This window comes from Heptranchias perlo, chromosome 28 (genome assembly GCF_035084215.1).
Source record: "Heptranchias perlo isolate sHepPer1 chromosome 28, sHepPer1.hap1, whole genome shotgun sequence".
In the NCBI taxonomy this organism is placed as follows: domain Eukaryota; kingdom Metazoa; phylum Chordata; class Chondrichthyes; order Hexanchiformes; family Hexanchidae; genus Heptranchias; species Heptranchias perlo.
The window spans coordinates 40039885-40059619 of NC_090352.1; the positions used below are offsets into that span (position 1 = coordinate 40039885).

The 19735-nt window shown below is 48.6% G+C and overlaps 1 protein-coding gene across 2 annotated transcripts in view; it reads left to right on the top strand.

The window, feature by feature from the left end:
• The window catches only part of smg6 (SMG6 nonsense mediated mRNA decay factor), a 323207-nt gene that overhangs the window by 167892 nt on the left and 135580 nt on the right, over positions 1-19735 (top strand). For both annotated transcript variants that reach the window (XM_068008576.1, XM_068008577.1), the window contains exon 13: positions 5360-5561. In XM_068008576.1, coding sequence (XP_067864677.1) covers positions 5360-5561 — 202 coding nt within the window. The remainder of the gene's footprint in view (positions 1-5359; positions 5562-19735) is intronic.

Below are 19735 nucleotides of genomic sequence, written 5' to 3' on the forward strand. Positions count from 1 at the left end.
AAAATTCTTTCATTTTTCCCCCTCTAAGTCCCTGGTCTTCATTTTGTGATTGTGATGGTGACTGGCTTCCACTCAATTGGGTGACAGCGATATTGTACCTCTGGCCTGATCGTGTCATTTATTGAGATTGGCATTTATTTCACTGGCTTATACATAGAATACTATTGTTTCTGTATTTTGTATTGAGATGGTCTCCATGTTATTGCCTCATTTATATAAAGCCTTAACCACTCTTGCAGGTGCAAAATCCCCAGCTCTGGACCGCAGTCAGCAGGTTGTGGAGTTTGAGGTCTTGAATTCATAGCTAGCATGACATTCCAGTGCAGAACTGAGGCAATGCTGCATTGTTGAATGTCGCTTTGTTTTCGGTGCCGACCTTTGGATGAAATTAAATGCTGAGGCCCCATCTGCCTGTTCAGTGGTTCTGGTGGATGTTCAAGATCCCATGACACTGTTGGGATGTAGGGGGGAGAGCAGGGAGTCGTTCCTGAACCAACACCACCAAAACCAGATTAAGTGGTCTCTCCTGTTAATGCTGTTTATGGGATCTTGTGGGTGATGACTAAATAACAACAGTCACTGCATTTCGAAGTAATTCACTTTGTATGAAGCACTTCGAGGTGTTTGAGTGATGAGATGTGGAAAATCCTTTACATGTATCATGTATTGATTCATGAATAAGGTTGTGTTGAATTTGCGTGTTTTGAAATGAATGCACAGCCCCCTGAATTGGCTTAGCTGGTTAAGGCAGCCAGTAGCTGAGCCATACCACAGTCAATGTTGAGTCAGCTGATCTCAACCAAAGAGGCAGTAGGGCCATTACAATTGGCCTCATGCCCCAAGGTTAGGGAGTGGAAAATCTGGCAGGGTTCTGCTTCATTGATCCCTACTGGACATGCACCTCTGGATGTTGAGAGCTAAGGATGGGACTCAGCTTTGATTTACCCGACAATCATGTCCCCTGCTGACACTAACTCGTATGGTCAATTGGGTGAGGTATCGGACAGTACCCCAGTGAGAGTCAGCACCTTCAGGGACTGTACCCCAGGGAGAGTCAGCACCTTCAGGGACTGTACCCCAGGGAGAGTCAGCACCTTCAGGGACTGTACCCCAGGGAGAGTCAGCACCTTCAGGGACTGTACCCCAGGGAGAGTCAGCACCTTCAGGGACTGTACCCCAGGGAGAGTCAGCACCTTCAGGGACTGTACCCCAGGGAGAGTCAGCACCTTCAGGGACTGTCTCCCAGTGAGAGTCAGCACCTTCAGGGACTGTACCCCAGGGAGAGTCAGCACCTTCAGGGACTGTACCCCAGTGAGAGTCAGCACCTTCAGGGACTGTACCCCAGTGAGAGTCAGCACCTTCAGGAACTGTACCCCAGGGAGAGTCAGCACCTTCAGGAACTGTACCCCAGGGAGAGTCAGCACCTTCAGGGACTGTACCCCAGTGAGAGTCAGCACCTTCAGGAACTGTACCCCAGGGAGAGTCAGCACCTTCAGGAACTGTACCCCAGGGAGAGTCAGCACCTTCAGGAACTGTACCCCAGGGAGAGTCAGCACCTTCAGGAACTGTACCCCAGGGAGAGTCAGCACCTTCAGGAACTGTACCCCAGTGAGAGTCAGCACCTTCAGGAACTGTACCCCAGGGAGAGTCAGAACCTTCAGGAACTGTACCCAAGGGAGAGTCAGCACCTTCAGGAACTGTACCCCAGGGAGAGTCAGCACCTTCAGGAACTGTACCCCAGGGAGAGTCAGCACCTTCAGGAACTGTACCCCAGGGAGAGTCAGCACCTTCAGGGACTGTACCCCAGGGAGAGTCAGCACCTTCAGGAACTGTACCCCAGTGAGAGTCAGCACCTCCAGGGTACCCCAGGGAGAGTCAGCACCTTCAGGGACTGTACCCCAGGGAGAGTCAGCACCTTCAGGGACTGTACCCCAGGGAGAGTCAGCACCTTCAGGGACTGTACCCCAGGGAGAGTCAGCACCTTCAGGGACTGTACCCCAGGGAGAGTCAGCACCTTCAGGAACTGTACCTCAGTGAGAGTCAGCACCTTCAGAGGAGGGGAAAGAATTTGGTTCAAAATGGAAAAGAAAAAAGAACAAATTTGGAAATGGAAAACATGAAACTTCATTGCAGGCAGAGACATGCAGTGGAGTCTGCTTCAGTTTGGTGTTCAGGTTTGAGAGGCACAGAATTGAAAGAGCTAGTTATTGTTAGTGTGATGATTTTAGGCCTGCCAACTAAAGGCCTGCAGTTATACCCACAGGGCAGTGTTCCGCCCTGTTTCCTGGCATGTTCAAGCACACCTGGCAGGGGAGGCTGCTTGAATTTACTCTTAGGCAGAATTCCCCTGGGACTCAAAGACAATCCACTCTTCTTGTGGAGCAGTGAACCTTAATGTGTTTCATATCCTTTTATGAGACTTCTTCACCCCCTCCCCCAATGTGCCAAATGAGTTTAGCGGGGTACGGATCAATGGTGGGGTTCGGGAGTCAGTGGAATTCGGCTGCAATGAGATGAATGACCAATTATTCTGTTTTTGGTGGTATTGATTGAGGGAGGAATGTGGGCCAGGACACCAGGTGAACTCCCTGCTCTTCAAATTAATGCCACAGAGTCTTTAACATCATCATTATCAGAAGAGGCAGATGGTGTTGACTGATCTCCTGTAGTATGACTCGTGAGTGATCTGGGGGCTGAAGCCCACAGTGATGTGACTATTTTACCTGGCCTGTTCCTTTAAGGTCACAACTCAGATACTCTGCATTGGAATGTTGTTTGAATAGGCACATCCTGAGGTCAGTTAGAGACTTAGTGGTGAGGGATGTTTATGTGGATTGTCAGCTGCTTGTAAACACTGGTTCCTTCCCTCAGAGAAAGTTCGTGTTAGCAGTCAGGAAAACCAACAGGGAGTGATTGACATTTGGTTTTGATCTGAAACGTGATTTGCACTGCATATATATAACCGCTTAAGGAAGAAAGGGATAAACCAGGGAACTGTACTCAGCCTAATGTTAGTAATGGGTAAGTTTCTAAAGGCCATAATACTGAATAAAAGTATCACTGCGAAATACATGGACTACTACAGGACAGCCAGCACAGATTGGTCTAACAAATTTCATAAAGGTTTTTGTGGAAGTAATGGAGTGTATTACTAAAGGAAATGCAGTGGCAGTTGTGTATATGGATTTTCAAAAGGCCTTTGATAAGGTGCTGCGTCGGAGGTTTATTGATGAAATTGAAGCACATGGTATTAAAGGGAATGTAATGGCACGGAGAGCAGGTTGGCTAAAGGGCAGAAAGCAGATTCGTGGATGGATGTCTTTTTGAACGGGAAGAATGTAAATGGTAGTGTCTCCGTGAGTCAGCGTTGCAATTATTGCTCCTCAATATTTAGAAATTGTCAGGACTGGGATATAGGGGGCACGATGTCAAAATTTACAGACAAAGCCAAAAATATAACACAGTTAACTGAAGAGGAGTAAAGGTGACTTCAGTGGGTCACACTCTGGCCTCCGAGTCAGAAGGTCGTGGATCCAAGTCCCACTTCAGAGACTTGAGCACGTAATCTAGGCTGACACTTCAATGCAGTACTGAGGGAGTGCTGCTCTGTCGGAGGTGCCATCTTTCGGTGAAGATAAAAGATCCCATGGCACTGTTTGAAAAAGGCATGGGAGTTCTGGTGTATTGGCCACATTTGTCCCTCTGCCAACATTCACAAAACAAATTGTCTGGTCATTTCTCACATTTCCGTTTGTGGGATCTTGCTGTGCGCAAAGTGGCGTTTCCTACATTACAACAGTGACCATACTTCAAAAGCACTTCATTAGCTGTGAAGCGCTGGGAGTGTGTTAGTACTTACAGGGTACGCTGGGAGTGTGTCTGTATTTACAGGGTACGCTGGGAGTGTGTCTGTATTTACAGGGTACGCTGGGAGTGTGTCTGTATTTACAGGGTACGCTGGGAGTGCGTCTGTATTTACAGGGTACGCTGGGAGTGCGTCTGTATTTACAGGGTACGCTGGGAGTGCGTCTGTATTTACAGGGTACGCTGGGAGTGCGTCTGTATTTACAGGGTACGCTGGGAGTGTGTCTATTTACAGGGTACGCTGGGAGTGCGTCTGTATTTACAGGGTACGCTGGGAGTGCGTCTGTATTTACAGGGTACGCTGGGAGTGCGTCTGTATTTACAGGGTACGCTGGGAGTGCGTCTGTATTTACAGGGTACGCTGGGAGTGCGTCTGTATTTACAGGGTACGCTGGGAGTGTGTCTGTATTTACAGGGTACGCTGGGAGTACGTCTGTATTTACAGGGTACGCTGGGAGTACGTCTGTATTTACAGGGTACGCTGGGAGTGTGTCTGTATTTACAGGGTACGCTGGGAGTACGTCTGTATTTACAGGGTACGCTGGGAGTGTGTCTGTATTTACAGGGTACGCTGGGAGTGTGTCTGTATTTACAGGGTACGCTGGGAGTGTGTCTGTATTTACAGGGTACGCTGGGAGTGCGTCTGTATTTACAGGGTACGCTGGGAGTGCGTCTGTATTTACAGGGTACGCTGGGAGTGCGTCTGTATTTACAGGGTACGCTGGGAGTGCGTCTGTATTTACAGGGTACGCTGGGAGTGCGTCTATTTACAGGGTACGCTGGGAGTGCGTCTGTATTTACAGGGTACGCTGGGAGTGCGTCTGTATTTACAGGTAACGCTGGGAGTGTGTATGTCTTTACAGGGTACGCTGGGAGTGCGTCTGTATTTACAGGGTACGCTGGGAGTGTGTATGTCTTTACAGGGAACGCTGGGAATGAGTCAGTATTTGGAGGGAATGCTGGGAGTGTGTCAGTATTAACAGGATACACTGGGAATTTGTCAATATTTGCAGGGAACGCTGGGAGTGAGTTCGCACTTCCAAATCGTCAGCCATACAGAATTTTGAAAACAACTGTCGTAAAGTGCATCAGCGATTGATTATGTTGCATCGAAGGCAGGAGAGACAGCCGACACTTGTGAAGGAAGTATGTTTTCATGGAAACACTTCATTCGCAGGAGAACGATGAGATAAAAAGCATTCTGTAACTATTAAAAACTGTGCGAATACTGATTGGAACAGGAGTGTCGAAGCTCGAAGTCATAACACCTGCATCTGTTTCGTTTTTCCTAATTGGGTAATCGTTTGAGACCGAAATCCGGAACTGTTCCTGCGCTGACTTAATAAAAACATCATCTGTTTTTCTAGTTCCGAATGAATGTTTTATTATTAACAATGTCTTTACATCCTAAAACACTTTGCTGAGCATCGCTTTCTTCTCCCCAGTGACCTAACCTTTGGCTCTTGTTTTTTTCTGTTGAATTTCCTCTCCTCAGAATTGCCATCGATGTGTGGGCCATGTTGGCAGAGTTCTGCAACATTTTCACAGCTGTCAACCAGTCAGAGGTACCGCTGTACAAGGACCCGGATGAGGACCTCACCCTGCTTGTTCTGGAGGAGGACAAGATCCTCTCAGGCTTTGTTCCTCTCCTGGCTGCCCCTCAGGACCCATGCTACGTGGAGACAGCCGCAGATAAGGTCAGCCGGGGGGCACTCTGTAAACTTTTGTTCCTGGGAAGACTTTTTTAAACAGAATGTGATTAAGTCAGTGAGGGTGTAAAGGGAAAACTATGACCTGAGTATCTGACATCTGCCTCTGCTGCACCAGTGTCATGAAAAGCACCTCTTCCTGTAGCGTGTGCTCTGTGGCATGCTTTTGTATACACTTCTTTCTCTCCTTATCTAAATAGCTTGTGTTGGCCACTTCTTCATTAATCCAAACGGACAACATCAGGCCTCTCTCCCTCCCCCTGCAACAGAGCTCTGCACTGGGCAACCATCCAGCTATCTCGGGCTGATATCACGGTTCCAGAAATTGATTTCAATGAGTTTATGGGCAAGATGGGCCGGTCTCCAACCTCTGCTCTTATTACATTCCACTCCCTAAAAAATATCAGGGGCACAAATCATTGCGCATTTTATTGGGCGATTTCCGCATTTGAATTTGCTGCACTTTTTAAGGTGAATGTCCAAAGTAAAAAGACTGTAAGAAGGGCCCCAAACTCAGCCATGTGCACTGACTGCGTTAGCTGTGATATCTTATTAATCCTTCAGCCTGGATCTGCTGTAGAGCGTGCGCATTGGTCGACAGCCCCTTGTTTGAGTGGGGCAAAAATTTATTTGTGACAACCAGGTCAATCTTAGGATGCTTTGAATGTTTAGAGATAGATTCTAAATGATAAACATAACCAAAACCAGAAAATGATGGAGAAACACTGCAGCTCAGTCAGCTTCTGTGGAGAGAACAGTCACCTTAACGTTCCATGTGTGGACCTTTCTTCAGAACAGACATATAAGAGGCATATAGGCATATTAAATCGCAAAAAGGGGAGTGGGAAATATATATAAAAATCAGACAAACCCAGAGCGAATTCATGAATGAATGATGTAAAAGTTCTTCAGTTTTTTTTCAAAGTTGCTTCCACAATGGGCTTTGGAAAAGAGCAAATTAATTACAGTAGATATATGTTAGAAAAAGGAGAAAAGTTAAAATAAAACAGAGGAACAAAAAGCTCAGCTCTTAACACGCGCCTCAGTCAGAGATTGTAGCTTTGAGCCCCGCTCCATGATCTGAGCACATATTCTTGGCTGACACTCCGGTGCAGTACTGAGGTAGTGCCGCACTGTCGGAGGTGCCGTCTTTCGGATAAGATGTTAAATCACTGTTCTTAAAGAGTGATTTTAAAGATCCCATGGCACAATTCAAGGAAGAGCAAGGGATTCTCCTGGTATTCGGACAACATTCCTCCCCAACCATCAACAACAAATTAACTGGTCACTGTGGGATCTTACTGTATGTAAAATGGCTGTCACATTTCCTTATTAACGTCCTGAGCATTTCAAATTAATTCATTGTATCTGAAACGCTTTGAGGCATTTCTAAATGACGTAAAAGGCATTGTATAAATGCAGGGATTAATATTGTTGGATGGTGTTTTCAGTATTTTTGTGGTTTAATATAGTAACAAAGTTGTTTCTCTGAGGGCTACTTATAGCAATAGGGTACATGAACTAAACAATTAAAAACACTGCCTCAGAAGGGGAAGGAATTAGCTTGGACCTTACCAGAGTTAGTTACTTCAGTAAATTGGTGTATAGCCGATGTAGGTTTGTCAGATTTTTTTTTTATTCGTTCATGGGATGTGGGCGTCGCTGGCAAGGCCAACATTTATTTCCCATCCCTAATTGCCTTTGAGGAGGTGGTGGTGAGCTGCCTTCTTGAACAGCTGCAGTTCGTGTGGTGAAGGTTCTCCCACAGTGCTGTTAGGAAGGGAGTTCCAGGATTTTGACCCAGTGACGATGAAGGAACGGCGATATATTTCCAAGTCGGGATGGTGTGTGACTTGGGGGGGAACGTGCAGGTGGTGTTGTTCCCATGTGCCTGCTGCTCTTGTCCTTCTAGGTGGTAGAGGTCGCAGGTTTGGGAGGTGCTGTCGAAGAAGCCTTGGCGAGCTGCTGCAGTGCATCCTGTGGATGGTACACACTGCAGCTGCTGTGCGCCAGTGGTGAAGGGAGTGAATGTTTCGGGTGGTGGATGGGGTGCCAATCAAGCGGGCTGCTTTGTCCTGGATGGGTGTCGAGCTTCTTGAGTGTTGTTGGAGCTGCACTCATCCAAGCAAGTGGAGAGTATTCCATCACACTCCTGACTTGTGCCTTGCAGATGGTGGAAAGGCTTTCGGGAGTCAGGAGGTGAGTCACTCACTGCAGAATACCCAGCCTCTGACCTGCTTTTGTAGCCACAGTATTTATATGGCTGTTCCAGTTAAGTTTCTGGTCAATGGTGACCCCCAGGATGTTGATGGTGGGGGATTCGGCGATGGTAATGCCGTTGAATGTCAAGGGGAGGTGGTCATTGCCCGGCACTTGTCTGGCGCGAATGTTACTTGCCACTTATGAGCCCAAGCCTGGATGTTGTCCAGGTCTTGCTGCATGCGGGCTCGGACTGCTTCATTATTTGAGGCGTTGCGAATGGAACTGAACACTGTGCAATCATCAGCGAACATCCCCATTTCTGACATGATGGAGGGAAGGTCATTGATGAAGCAACTGAAGATCGTTGGGCCTAGGACACTGCTCTGAGGAACTCCAGCAGCAATGTCCTGGGGCTGATGATGATTGGCCTCCAACAACCACGACCATCTTCCTTTGTGCTGGGAATGACTCCAGCCACTGGAGAGTTTATTCCTGTTTCACATTGACTTCAATTTTACCAGGGCTCCTTGATGCCACACTCAGTCAAATGCTGCCTTGATGTCAAGGGCAGTCACTCTCACCTCACCTCTGGAATTCAGCTCTTTTGTCCATGTTTGGACCAAGGCTGTAATGAGGACTGGAGCCGAGTGGTCCTGGCGGAACCCAAACTGAGCATCGGTGAGCAGGTTATTGGTGAGTAAGTGCTGCTTGATGGCACTGTCGACGACACCTTCCATCACTTTGCTGATGATTGAGAGTGGACTGATGGGGCGGTAATTGGCCAGATTGGATTTGTCCTGCTTTTTGTGGACAGGACATACCTGGGCAATTTTCCACATTGTCGGGTAGATGCCAGTGTTGTAGCTGTACTGGAACAGCTTGGCTAGAGGCACGGCTAGTTCTGGAGCACAAGTCTTCAGCACTACAGCCGGGATGTTGTCGGGGCCAATAGCTTTTGCAGTATCCAGTACACTCAGCCGTTTCTTGATATCACGTGGAGTGAATCGAATTGGCTGAAGACTGCCTTCTGTGATGGTGGGGATATCGGGAGGAGGCCGAGATGGATCATCCACTCGACACTTCTGGCTGAAGATGGTTGCAAACACTTCAGCCTTGTCTTTTGCACTCACGGGCTGAACTCTCCCATCATTGAGGATGGGGATGTTTGCAGAGCCTTTAGTTGTTTAATTGTCCACCACCATTCACGACTGGATGTGGCACGACTGCAGAGCTTTGATCTGATCCGTTGGTTGTGGAATCGCTTAGCTCTGTCTTATAGCATGTTGCTTCCGCTGTTTAGCATGCATGTAGTCCTGAGTTGTAGCTTCACCAGGTTGGCACCTCATTTTTTGGTGCTGCTCCTGGCATGCTCTTCTACACTCCTCATTGAACCAGGGTTGATCCCCTGGCTTGTTGGTAATGGTAGAGTGAGGAATATGCTGGGCCATGAGGTTACAGATTGTGCTGGAATACAATTCTGCTGCTGCTGATGGCCCACAGCGCCTCATGGCTGCCCAGTTTTGAGCTGCTAGATCTGTTCTGAATGTATCGCATTTAGTACGGTGATAGTGCCACACAACACGTTGGATGGTGTCCTCAGTGCGAAGACGGGACTTCGTCTCCACGAGGACTGTGCAGTGGTCACTCCTACCAATACTGTCATGGACAGATGCATCTGCGATAGGTAGATTGGTGAGGACGAGGTCACGTAGGTTTTTCCCTCGTGTTGGTTCGCTCACCACCTGCCGCAGGCCCAGTCTGGCAGCTATGTCCTTCAGGACTCGGCCAGCTTGGTCAATAGTAGTGCTACCGAGCCACTCTTGATGATGGACATTGAAGTCCCTCACCCAGAGTACATTTTGTGCCCTTACTACCCTCAGTGTTTCCTCCAAATATGTAAGGAGATTACAGACAGCTGCAAGAAAAATAGGGTGATAATAGTCGGGGACTTTAACTTTCCCAACATTGACTGGGACAGCCATAGCATTAGGGGCTTGGATGGAGAGAAATTTGTTGAGTGTATTCAGGAGGAATTTCTCATTCAGTATGTGGATGGCCCGACTGGAGAGGGGGCAAAACTTGACCTCCTCTTGGGAAATAAGGAAGGGCAGGTGACAGAAGTGTTAGTGAGGGATCACTTTGGGACCAGTGATCATAATTCCATTAGTTTTAAGATAGCTATGGAGAATGATAGGTCTGGCCCAAAAGTTAAAATTCTAAATTGGGGAAAGGCCAATTTTGATGGTATTAGACAGGAACTTTCAGAAGTTGATTGGGAGAGTCTGTTGGCAGGCAAAGGGACGTCTGGTAAGTGGGAGGCTGTTACCAAGGGTTCAGGGTAAGCACATTCCTTATAAAGTGAAGGGCAAGGCTGGTAGAAATGACTCGGGAGATTGAGGCCCTGGTCAAAAAGAAGAAGGAGGCATATGACATGCATAGGCAGCTGGGATCAAGTGGATCCCTTGAAGAGTATAGAGATTGCCGGAGTAGAGTTAAGAGAGAAATCAGGAGGGCAAAAAGGGGACATGAGATTGCTTTGGCAGATAAGGCAAAGGAGAATCCAAAGAGCTTCTACAAATACATAAAGGGCAAAAGAGTAACTAGGGAGAGAGTAGGGCCTCTTAAGGATCAACAAGGTCATCTATGTGCGGAACCACAAGAGATGGGTGAGATCCTGAATGAATATTTCACATCGGTATTTACGGTTGAGAAAGGCATGGATGTTAGGGAACTTGGGGAAATAAATAGTGATATCTTGAGGAGTGTACATATTACAGAGAGGGAGGTGCTGGAAGTCTTAACGCGCATCAAGGTAGATAAATCTCCGGGACCTGATGAAATGTATCCCAGGACGTTATGGGAGGTTAGGGAGGAAATTGCGGGTCCCCTAGCAGAGATATTTGAATCATCGACAACTACAGGTGAGGTGCCTGAAGATTGGAGGGTAGCAAATGTTGTGCCTTTGTTTAAGAAGGGCGGCAGGGAAAAGCCTGGGAACTACAGACCGGTGAGCCTGACATCTGTAGTGGGTAAGTTGTTAGAGGGTATTCTGAGGGACAGGATCGACAGGCATTTGGAGAGGCAGGGACTGATTAGGAACAGTCAGCATGGTTTTGTGAGAGGAAAATCATGTCTCACGAATTTGATTGAGTTTTTTGAAGGGGTAACCAAGGAGATAGATGAGGGCTGTGCAGTAGACGTGGTCTACATGGACTTCAGCAAAGCCTTTGACAAGGTACCGCATGGTAGGTTGTTACATAAGGTTAAATCTCACGGGATCCAAGGTGAGGTAGCCAATTGGATACAAAATTGGATTGACGACAGAAGACAGAGGGTGGTTGTTGAGGGTTGTTTTTCAAACTGGAGGCCTGTGACCAGCGGTGTGCCTCAGGGATCGGTGCTGGGTCCGCTGTTATTTGTTATTTATATTAATGATTTGGATGAGAATTTAGGAGGCGTGGTTAGTAAGTTTGCAGATGACACCAAGATTGGTGGCATTGTGGACAGTGAAGAAGGTTATCTAGGATTGCAACGGGATCTTGATAAATTGGGCCAGTGGGCCGATGAATGGCAGATGGTGTTTAATTTAGATAAATGTGAGGTGATGCATTTTGGTAGATCGAATCGGGCCAGGACCTACTCCGTTAATGGTAGGGCGTTGGGGAGAGTTATAGAACAAAGAGATCTAGGAGTACAGGTTCATAGCTCCTTGAAAGTGGAGTCACAGGTGGATAGGGTGGTGAAGAAGGCATTCAGCATGCTTGGTTTCATTGGTCAGAACATTGAATGCAGGAGTTGGGATGTCTTGTTGAAGTTGTACAAGACATTAGTAAGGCCACACTTGGAATACTGTGTACAGTTCTGGTCACCCTATTATAGAAAGGATATTATTAAACTAGAAAGAGTGCAGAAAAGATTTACTAGGATGCTACCGGGACTTGATGGTTTGACTTATAGGGGGAGGTTGGATAGACTGAGACTTTTTTCCCTGGAGAGTAGGAGGTTTAGGGGTGATCTTATAGAAGTCTATAAAATAATGAGGGGCATAGATAAGGTAGATAGTCAAAATCTTTTCCCAAAGGTAGGGGAGTCTATAACGAGGGGGCATAGATTTAAGGTGAGAGGGGAGCGATACAAGGTGGTCCAGAGGGGCAATTTTTTCACTCAAAGGGTGGTGAGTGTCTGGAACGAGCTGCCAGAGGCAGTAGTGGAGGCGGGTACAATTTTGTCTTTTAAAAAGCATTTGGACAGTTACATGGGTAAGATGGGTATAGAGGGATATGGGCCAAGTGCAGGCAATTGGGACTAGCTTAGTGGTATAAACTGGGCGACATGGACATGTTGGGCCGAAGGGCCTGTTTCCATGTTGTAAACTTCTATGATTCTATGAAGTGGTGCTCAACATGGAGGAGGACTGATTCTTCAGCTGAGGGAGGGCGGTCGGTGGTAATCAGCAGAATGTTTCCTTGCTCATGTTTGACCTGATGCCATGAGATTTCATGGGGTCCAGAGTCAATGTTGAGGACTCCCAGGGCCACTCCCTCCTGACTGTATATCACTGTACCGCCACCTCCAGTGGGTCTGTCCTGCTGCTGGTTCAGGACATACCCAGCGATGGTGATGGAAGAGTCTGGGACGTTGGCTGAAAGGTATGATTCTGTGAGTGTGGCTATGTCAGGCTGTTGCTTGACCAGGCTGTGGGACAGCTCTCCCAATTTTGGCACAAGTCCCCAGATGTTAGTGAGGAGGACTTTGCAGGGTCGACATGGCTTGGCTTGCCTTTGTCGTGTCCAGCGCCTCGTGATCCGATGCCGGGTGGTCAGTCCGGTTTTATTCTTATTATGACTTTTTTTAGCGAGATTGTACAACTGAGTGGCTTGCTAGGCCATTTCAGTGGGCAGTTAAGAATCAAACACATTGCATTAATACCTGACATTGGAACTCTGGACAGTGTGGCAATGCATCAACCAGCAGCACTAGTGTTCCCGATGGAAGAGCAGATAATGAGTGCCAGTGTAACACCAGAATTTGAAGCCTGTTGGTTGGATTGTGACTCCTTCCTCTCAGTCCAGCATATGTGCCAGCTATGGGCGCCTCAGTGCAGGGGGGCACAATGTGACAGGTTCAACTCCTTTTAGGAGATGACTGTTATCCCCCTGGCACTGGTTAGCTCATACTGTGGTATCGGCCTGGCACAGGTGGCTCGTACTGTGGTATCGGCCTGGCACAGGTGGCTCGTACTGTGGTATCGGCCTGGCACAGGTGGCTCGTACTGTGGTATCGGCCTGGCACAGGTGGCTCGTACTGTGGTATCCCCCGGCACAGGTGGCTCGCACTGTGGTATCCCCCCCCCGGCACAGGTGGCTCGTACTGTTGTAATCCCCCCCCCCCCCCCGGCACAGGTGGCTCGCATCGTGGTATCCCCCCCCCCCCCCCCCCCGGCAAAGGTGGCTCGCACCGTGGTATCCCCCCCCCGGCAGAGGTGGCTCGCACCGTGGTATCCCCTCCCCCCCGGCAGAGGTGGCTCGCACCGTGGTATCCCCTCCCCCCCGGCAGAGGTGGCTCGCACCGTGGTATCCCCCCGGCAGAGGTGGCTCGCACCGTGGTATCCCCCCGGCAGAGGTGGCTCGCACCGTGGTATCCCCCCGGCAGAGGTGGCTCGCACCGTGGTATCCCCCCGGCAGAGGTGGCTCGCACCGTGGTATCCCCCCGGCAGAGGTGGCTCACACCGTGGTATCCCCCGGCAGAGGTGGCTCGCACCGTGGTATCCCCCCGGCAGAGGTGGCTCGCACCGTGGTATCCCCCCGGCAGAGGTGGCTCGCACCGTGGTATCCCCCCGGCAGAGGTGGCTCGCACCGTGGTATCCCCCCGGCAGAGGTGGCTCGCACTGTGGTCTCCCCCCCGGCAGAGGTGGCTCGCACCGTGGTCTCCCCCCCGGCATAGGTGGCTCGCACCGTAGTCTCCCCCCCGGCAGAGGTGGCTCGCACCGTGGTCTCCCCCCCGGCAGAGGTGGCTCGCACCGTGGTCTCCCCCCCCGGCAGAGGTGGCTCGCACCGTGGTCTCCCCCCCGGCAGAGGTGGCTCGCACCGTGGTCTCCCCCCCGGCAGAGGTGGCTCGCACCGTGGTCTCCCCCCGGCAGAGGTGGCTCGCACCGTGGTCTCCCCCCGGCAGAGGTGGCTCGCACCGTGGTCTCCCCCCCGGCAGAGGTGGCTCGCACCGTGGTCTCCCCCCGGCAGAGGTGGCTCGCACCGTGGTCTCCCCCCGGCAGAGGTGGCTCGCACCGTGGTCTCCCCCCGGCAGAGGTGGCTCGCACTCCACTGTTGTAGCTGCAAAGCTGTTTGTTTCTTTGGAAATCTTAAAACGTTATTTCCATTTAAATTATTCAAACTTATTTGGCTATTTCATGGCTCAGCTGGTTAAGGCAATGAATGGTAGAACCATACAGGTCTCAGTTCGGTTCTCAGTCTGTGCTGAAATACTGTGCTAGGATGGTGGTGGAGTGCTACAGGTCTCTTGGGCAGGAGAAGAAAAATAAGCCAGGGATCCCGACCACTATCCAGACATCCCTGTATGTCGGACAGGATCAGGCTCGGCTGTCAGCAGATAGAGTAGCCTGCCAGCACTCGCTGGCTACTTTGGTGAAGTGCTAAAGGGCACTTGTGCAACCCACACCCTGAGAAGGCGTCTGCGCCTTCAGGAGAGGAGAAGGAAAATCAATGAGAGAGAGAGAAAAAGTGCTGACCTTTCACTCTCAGTAATAATCATCTTAAAGTAAATACTCCCAAGCCTATCTGGAGCAAGAACAACCCTTCTGAAAGAAAAATGTGTGTGTCAGCCCTGAAAAGTCAGTTATTTTGGCACGGGTGTGATATAGAACAAGACTGATACAAGTCTGGTGTGGAATTATCTCCTCTTTGGGGGAAAGTTAGCTGTTGATTTGTAGAATTAATTATATCTGCCTGTCACACCATTGTGATGAAGCATTCAGCCCCGCAGGTGTGCAGCAGTGAATCACAGTTCCATCAAGGTTGGTAACGTTTGGTTACAGGACAAACCCCCTTCAGATTTGGCTTCTTCTGAAGCTGCCCTCTCTAAAATGTAAAAATATACAGAAGCCAAATTATCTCAACAAGCAGTGACAGAGCCTGAGTGCATTGCCACGTGTCGTAATGCCACGAGCTGATCTTGGCATCGACACAAAGCATCGACCTTGAATGTTCTGATGTTTGATTCCAGAAAAAAAACTCTCATCTTGTATAAAAAAGATTAGTCTCCCAGTTTCCTTTTGAGACAGAAGATTGCCACCTGCTTTTGTTCTAGTGCAATGGGCATGGTGACAATCACCACAAATCAATTGATGAGTGCCTGTTGTCCCAAGCCCCTGTGCTGTGGTCTAACCTGCACTCATGTACAGACTGAATTTGCACATTAGTGATGGCAGAGGGGCTCCTCTAATGACTCCACGTAAATGCACTGCCCAGTCTGGTCGAGACTAAACAACCTTAGTTCAATCCTCCCTCTGGTTGAATAAAATGCCCTCAGCCTAGGGAGCAATAGGGGCACTACAACCGGCCTTGCTGCTACTGGGCAGGGATGGGGAATAAATCAGCCCACTGACCAGTCTTGAGTAGTGTCTCATGACCCATGCTGGAAAGTGCGTGTGTGTGAACTCGGGCTAGGACAGGATTGGCCTCGGCTATGATGCCTTTCAACGTTGAACAGTCTGCTGATACCCCAGCCTGGGTTTACACACTGTTGTGAGGTACCAGAATGAGCACTGTTGTCAGTAACTGTAGAACGGTACCCCAGCACAAGTCCAAGCCTTTAGGAGAGGAGAAAAACTGAACTAATTTGGCTATGTGCTATTTCCACAATCCTCGTAGAAACAGATACTGGGCCCTTACTGTAACTTCAAAAATTTGCTGAACTTTCTTTGACTCACTAAGGTGAGAGCTTCAGTTGTTTAGAATCACTTAATCAAATTCACTGTCAAGCTTCGCAGGTTAGTGTGACTATAAGAAAGTGTTTGGAGTGTGCTGAAAGATTGCATTTCCCAGGAGAATGAGTGACTCATTTGCACTGTATGATGCACTTACTTTGAACGTCATTGTATGAACAAATGGCACTAAGAGCAGTGCCCCTCCCTGCCAGCCTGCTGATGCTTCCATTCCTTCAGCTGAAAGCAGCTCTGCCTTTGACACCTGTACAGTATGACTTGGCCAACAGGAAATGTGTGGGTTGAGTGAGTGAGTGATAGTGAGGTGCTGGCAGGACAATGCTGCACCGCTGTGATGCGACCGTGTCTCTCATCAGGCGAGCTGGCCGTGAAAAACGATGAATTAAATTGCAGATGGATTAGAGCGTCTCACTGCTACACCATGAAGCTTTGACCACAGTACAGTGGATGTGAACTATATAATCACACTTATATGTTAGTGTGGGCGCTTGAGCCTCTCGTTCAAAGCTGTAGAGACCTGTAGCTATGTGCACGGACTAATCCATCTCAACAGCTTGATCATGGCAGAGCTGGAAAACAGAAATCCAGTAATTAAACGGTGATGGGATTATGGTAGTGAAGGATTTACATGCAGCAGGGGAGGTGTGCTATAAATGCGCACACACTGCTTGAAGCACAATGCAGATGTTTCTGACCTATCTTTATGGGCAGCAAGTGTCACCTTGTGTCAGTTGGTAGCAGCCTCGCCTCTGAGTTGGAAGGTTGTGGGTTCAAGCCTAAATTCAGGACTTGAGCACATAATCGAAGATGACACTTCATTGCAGTATTGAGGGAGGGCTGCATCGTTAGATGGGATGTTAAATTAAGGCCGTGTCTGCCTGTTCCAGTCGCTCAGGTGGAAGTAAAAGATCCCATGGCACAATTTGAGGAGAAGTAAGGAATTCTCCTGGTGCCTTCCTTAAATTCCTCCCTCAACCAACATCACCAAAAACACAGATTAACTGAAAATTGTGTTTGCTGTGTGCAAAATACCTGTTGCATTTGCCAACATAACATTCACTGCATATCTAGATTAATCCCGTGCATGTGAAGTGTTGTGAGACACTTGAGAGATGTGATGAGGTGTAAATGTAAGACCCCCTTTCTATTGTAGGTTTGTTGCTGATTGCAATCTGTGTGAATGACTGTGCCCCCCTGCGCGGGGGTGCGGCGGGTGTGCCCCCCTGCGCGGGGGTGCGGCGGGTGTGCCCCCCTGCGCGGGGGTGCGGCGGGTGTGCCCCCCTGCGCGGGGGTGCGGCGGGAGTGCCCCCCTGCGCGGGGGTGCGGCGGGAGTGCCCCCCTGCGCGGGGGTGCGGCGGGAGTGCCCCCCTGCGCGGGGGTGCGGCGGGTGTGCCCCCCTGCGCGGGGGTGCGGCGGGTGTGCCCCCCTGCGCGGGGGTGCGGCGGGTGGTGGTGTGGAGCTGCACATGCTCCATGTGTTTCAAGTAAACCTGAGAAATTAAACAATTCTGTTTAGAGGTGTTAAAATTGAACACTTCTGGTTTACCATAAGATATAGAAAATGAGGCACCAGCAATGGCACATAGACAGGCTGTTTACTTGTCCTCATCTCTGGGGGATAATTTGTGTCGTGAAAAACAGGAACAAAATAATAATTTTTAAATGAAGCAATAGAAAAATTATTTGGGCCTGTTTGATAATGTGGCTCGCACTAGTTGCGGTTATGTAGAATTTCCTTGTGCATTATTTAAAATATTGTACTGGTTAACAATCACTTTTAAAATAGCACGCAGAGGAATTTTATATTACTGTGTTAATCAGTAAACAATTTTACAACACCAAGTTATAGTCCAGCAATTTTATTTTAAATTCACAAGCTTTCGGAGGCTTCCCCCTTCGTCAGGTGAACGACATTTTCACATCGTTCACCTGACGAAGGGGGAAGCCTCCGAAAGCTTGTGAATTTAAAATAAAATTGCTGGACTATAACTTGGTGTTGTAAAATTGTTTACAATTGTCAACCCCAGTCCATCACCGGCATCTCCACATCATGTGTTAATCAGTACACTGCTAGAGGAAATTAAGTTTGTTATGGTGACTGGAGGCACCATGGTGGCAATGTGTCACTGCAAGAAAGTAAGTATCTCTTTAATTTGTGGTTCTCGTAAGAAAGTGAAACTACTTTACAAAAGTTCAGACAGCTACAGGACCAGCATGTTTTCAGTATGTGCTTTCCCAGATGCGAGTGTGTGCGCGCGCATGTTCTTTTGGGTACAGGTTTTTGCAGCACCCAGACTGTACACAGACTCTCCAGTCAGTAGAACAAGCAACATTTGGTGCTACCTTGGCTGGATGCAGGAAATGTGAGATGCCTGGGCGTAGGTTGCATTGACTGTCTCTTGCCGCCTGCATTGGGGCAGTTTTGGTGTACAGACTGTATACATTGGTAAAAACTACAAGTCTCTGGCACGCACCAGTGAACCAGACTTTTCCCTGCTTGGCTTTGACAGGTTCGATGGTGTTGGCCTGAGACTGGGATCCTTGCTTCTTTACCTCTAGTTTGCTTCTGCTAAAGGGATCAAGGGATATGGGGAAAAAGCGGGAACAGGGTACTGAGTTAGGCGATCAGCCATGATCATTTTGAATGGCGGAGCAGGCCCGAAGGGCCGAATGGCCTACTCTTGCTCCTATTTTCTATGTTTCTAGGAATGTAGATGCAGAATGTATTCTCCATATCATAAGATTACAAGAGTACTTCAGACAAAGAAGGCCATCCAGCTTGCTTAAGCTCATCCTTGCATTACAGCTTCTAACTGTTCCTTACATGAGTCCGGAGGGAATTGGGTGGTGCGGTGGGTTAGATACTAGTCTTTCATCTCTGGAACCTGAGTTCAAATCAAGCCCAGGCTGATGAGATAAAAGCCTCCTCTGTCTGCTGGCCATGAGTTTTGGGAAGTCTCAGTCTAGTTCCTAGTGGGCATGGGTCCACAGCACAAAACTGTCTCTAATTCGGTGCTAATTGGCATTGTCACTCAGACAGGCCTAGGGATAGTTGATGGGAGATGGAAAAAATGCCACATTGGTACTGTAGGGCAGGGGTGTGCAAGAAAGTTCGCAAAGCTCCTTCCACTTCCTGCCGTCTTTGCGCTTGTGAGCAAACCAGACCAGCGCCTTTGGACTTGGGCTAGTTCAAGTTTCCAGGGTCTGGTGGGACTGGAAAAGACTGGTCAATACCGACCAATCAGAGCAATCAGCAGGGAGTAACCTTTTCCAGTCTACCAGGACCAGAAACCTTAAAAAGAAAACTGGAAGGAAAGGAGGCCCCGCTTTTTTACGTATCTGGGGGAGGGTCTTGCTTTTTGTGTTTTTTTCCATTTGGGTGTCACTGGAAAGGCAGCATTTATAAACCATTCATGGGTGTCTGAGAGTCAACCGTGTAATGGTAGGACTTGAGTAACGTGTAGGCCAGAACAGATGAATGACATTAGTGAACCAGTTGGGTTCTTATGACAATAAGGTAGCTTTCATGATCATTTTCTGGTGTTGGCCAACAAATTACCAGATTTATTGGATTCGGTGAGATTTGAACTCGTAATCTCTGGGTTGCTAGTCCAGTTCCATAACCACTAGGCTACCACCCGTATGGGTGGTCTCACTTTTTGTATGTACTGCATAGGGATTCTCGCATTGTGTATTTGGGCTCAGATTATTGGGTAATCATACGTAGTTCCGCTCATTGGTTTTATAATGTGTATCCAGCTCCCAGTTCCAAATGGATGGAATAGGGGATGCTCCCCTAAGTTTGAGAATGAGGCATGTTGGGTGGGGCAGAGTGGAGAGAACTTTCCTTCACATATAGCTGCGCTATCCCTGACTTGGAAGTACTAGATGCTGACATTGGGTGCCTGAAATTGAAAAAGCCTCATTCCCGCACACATCCCTCACTTTGAGTACAAAATTAAAATAGAAAGCCTAGTGCCTACTCTTTCTGACAACCCATTCCA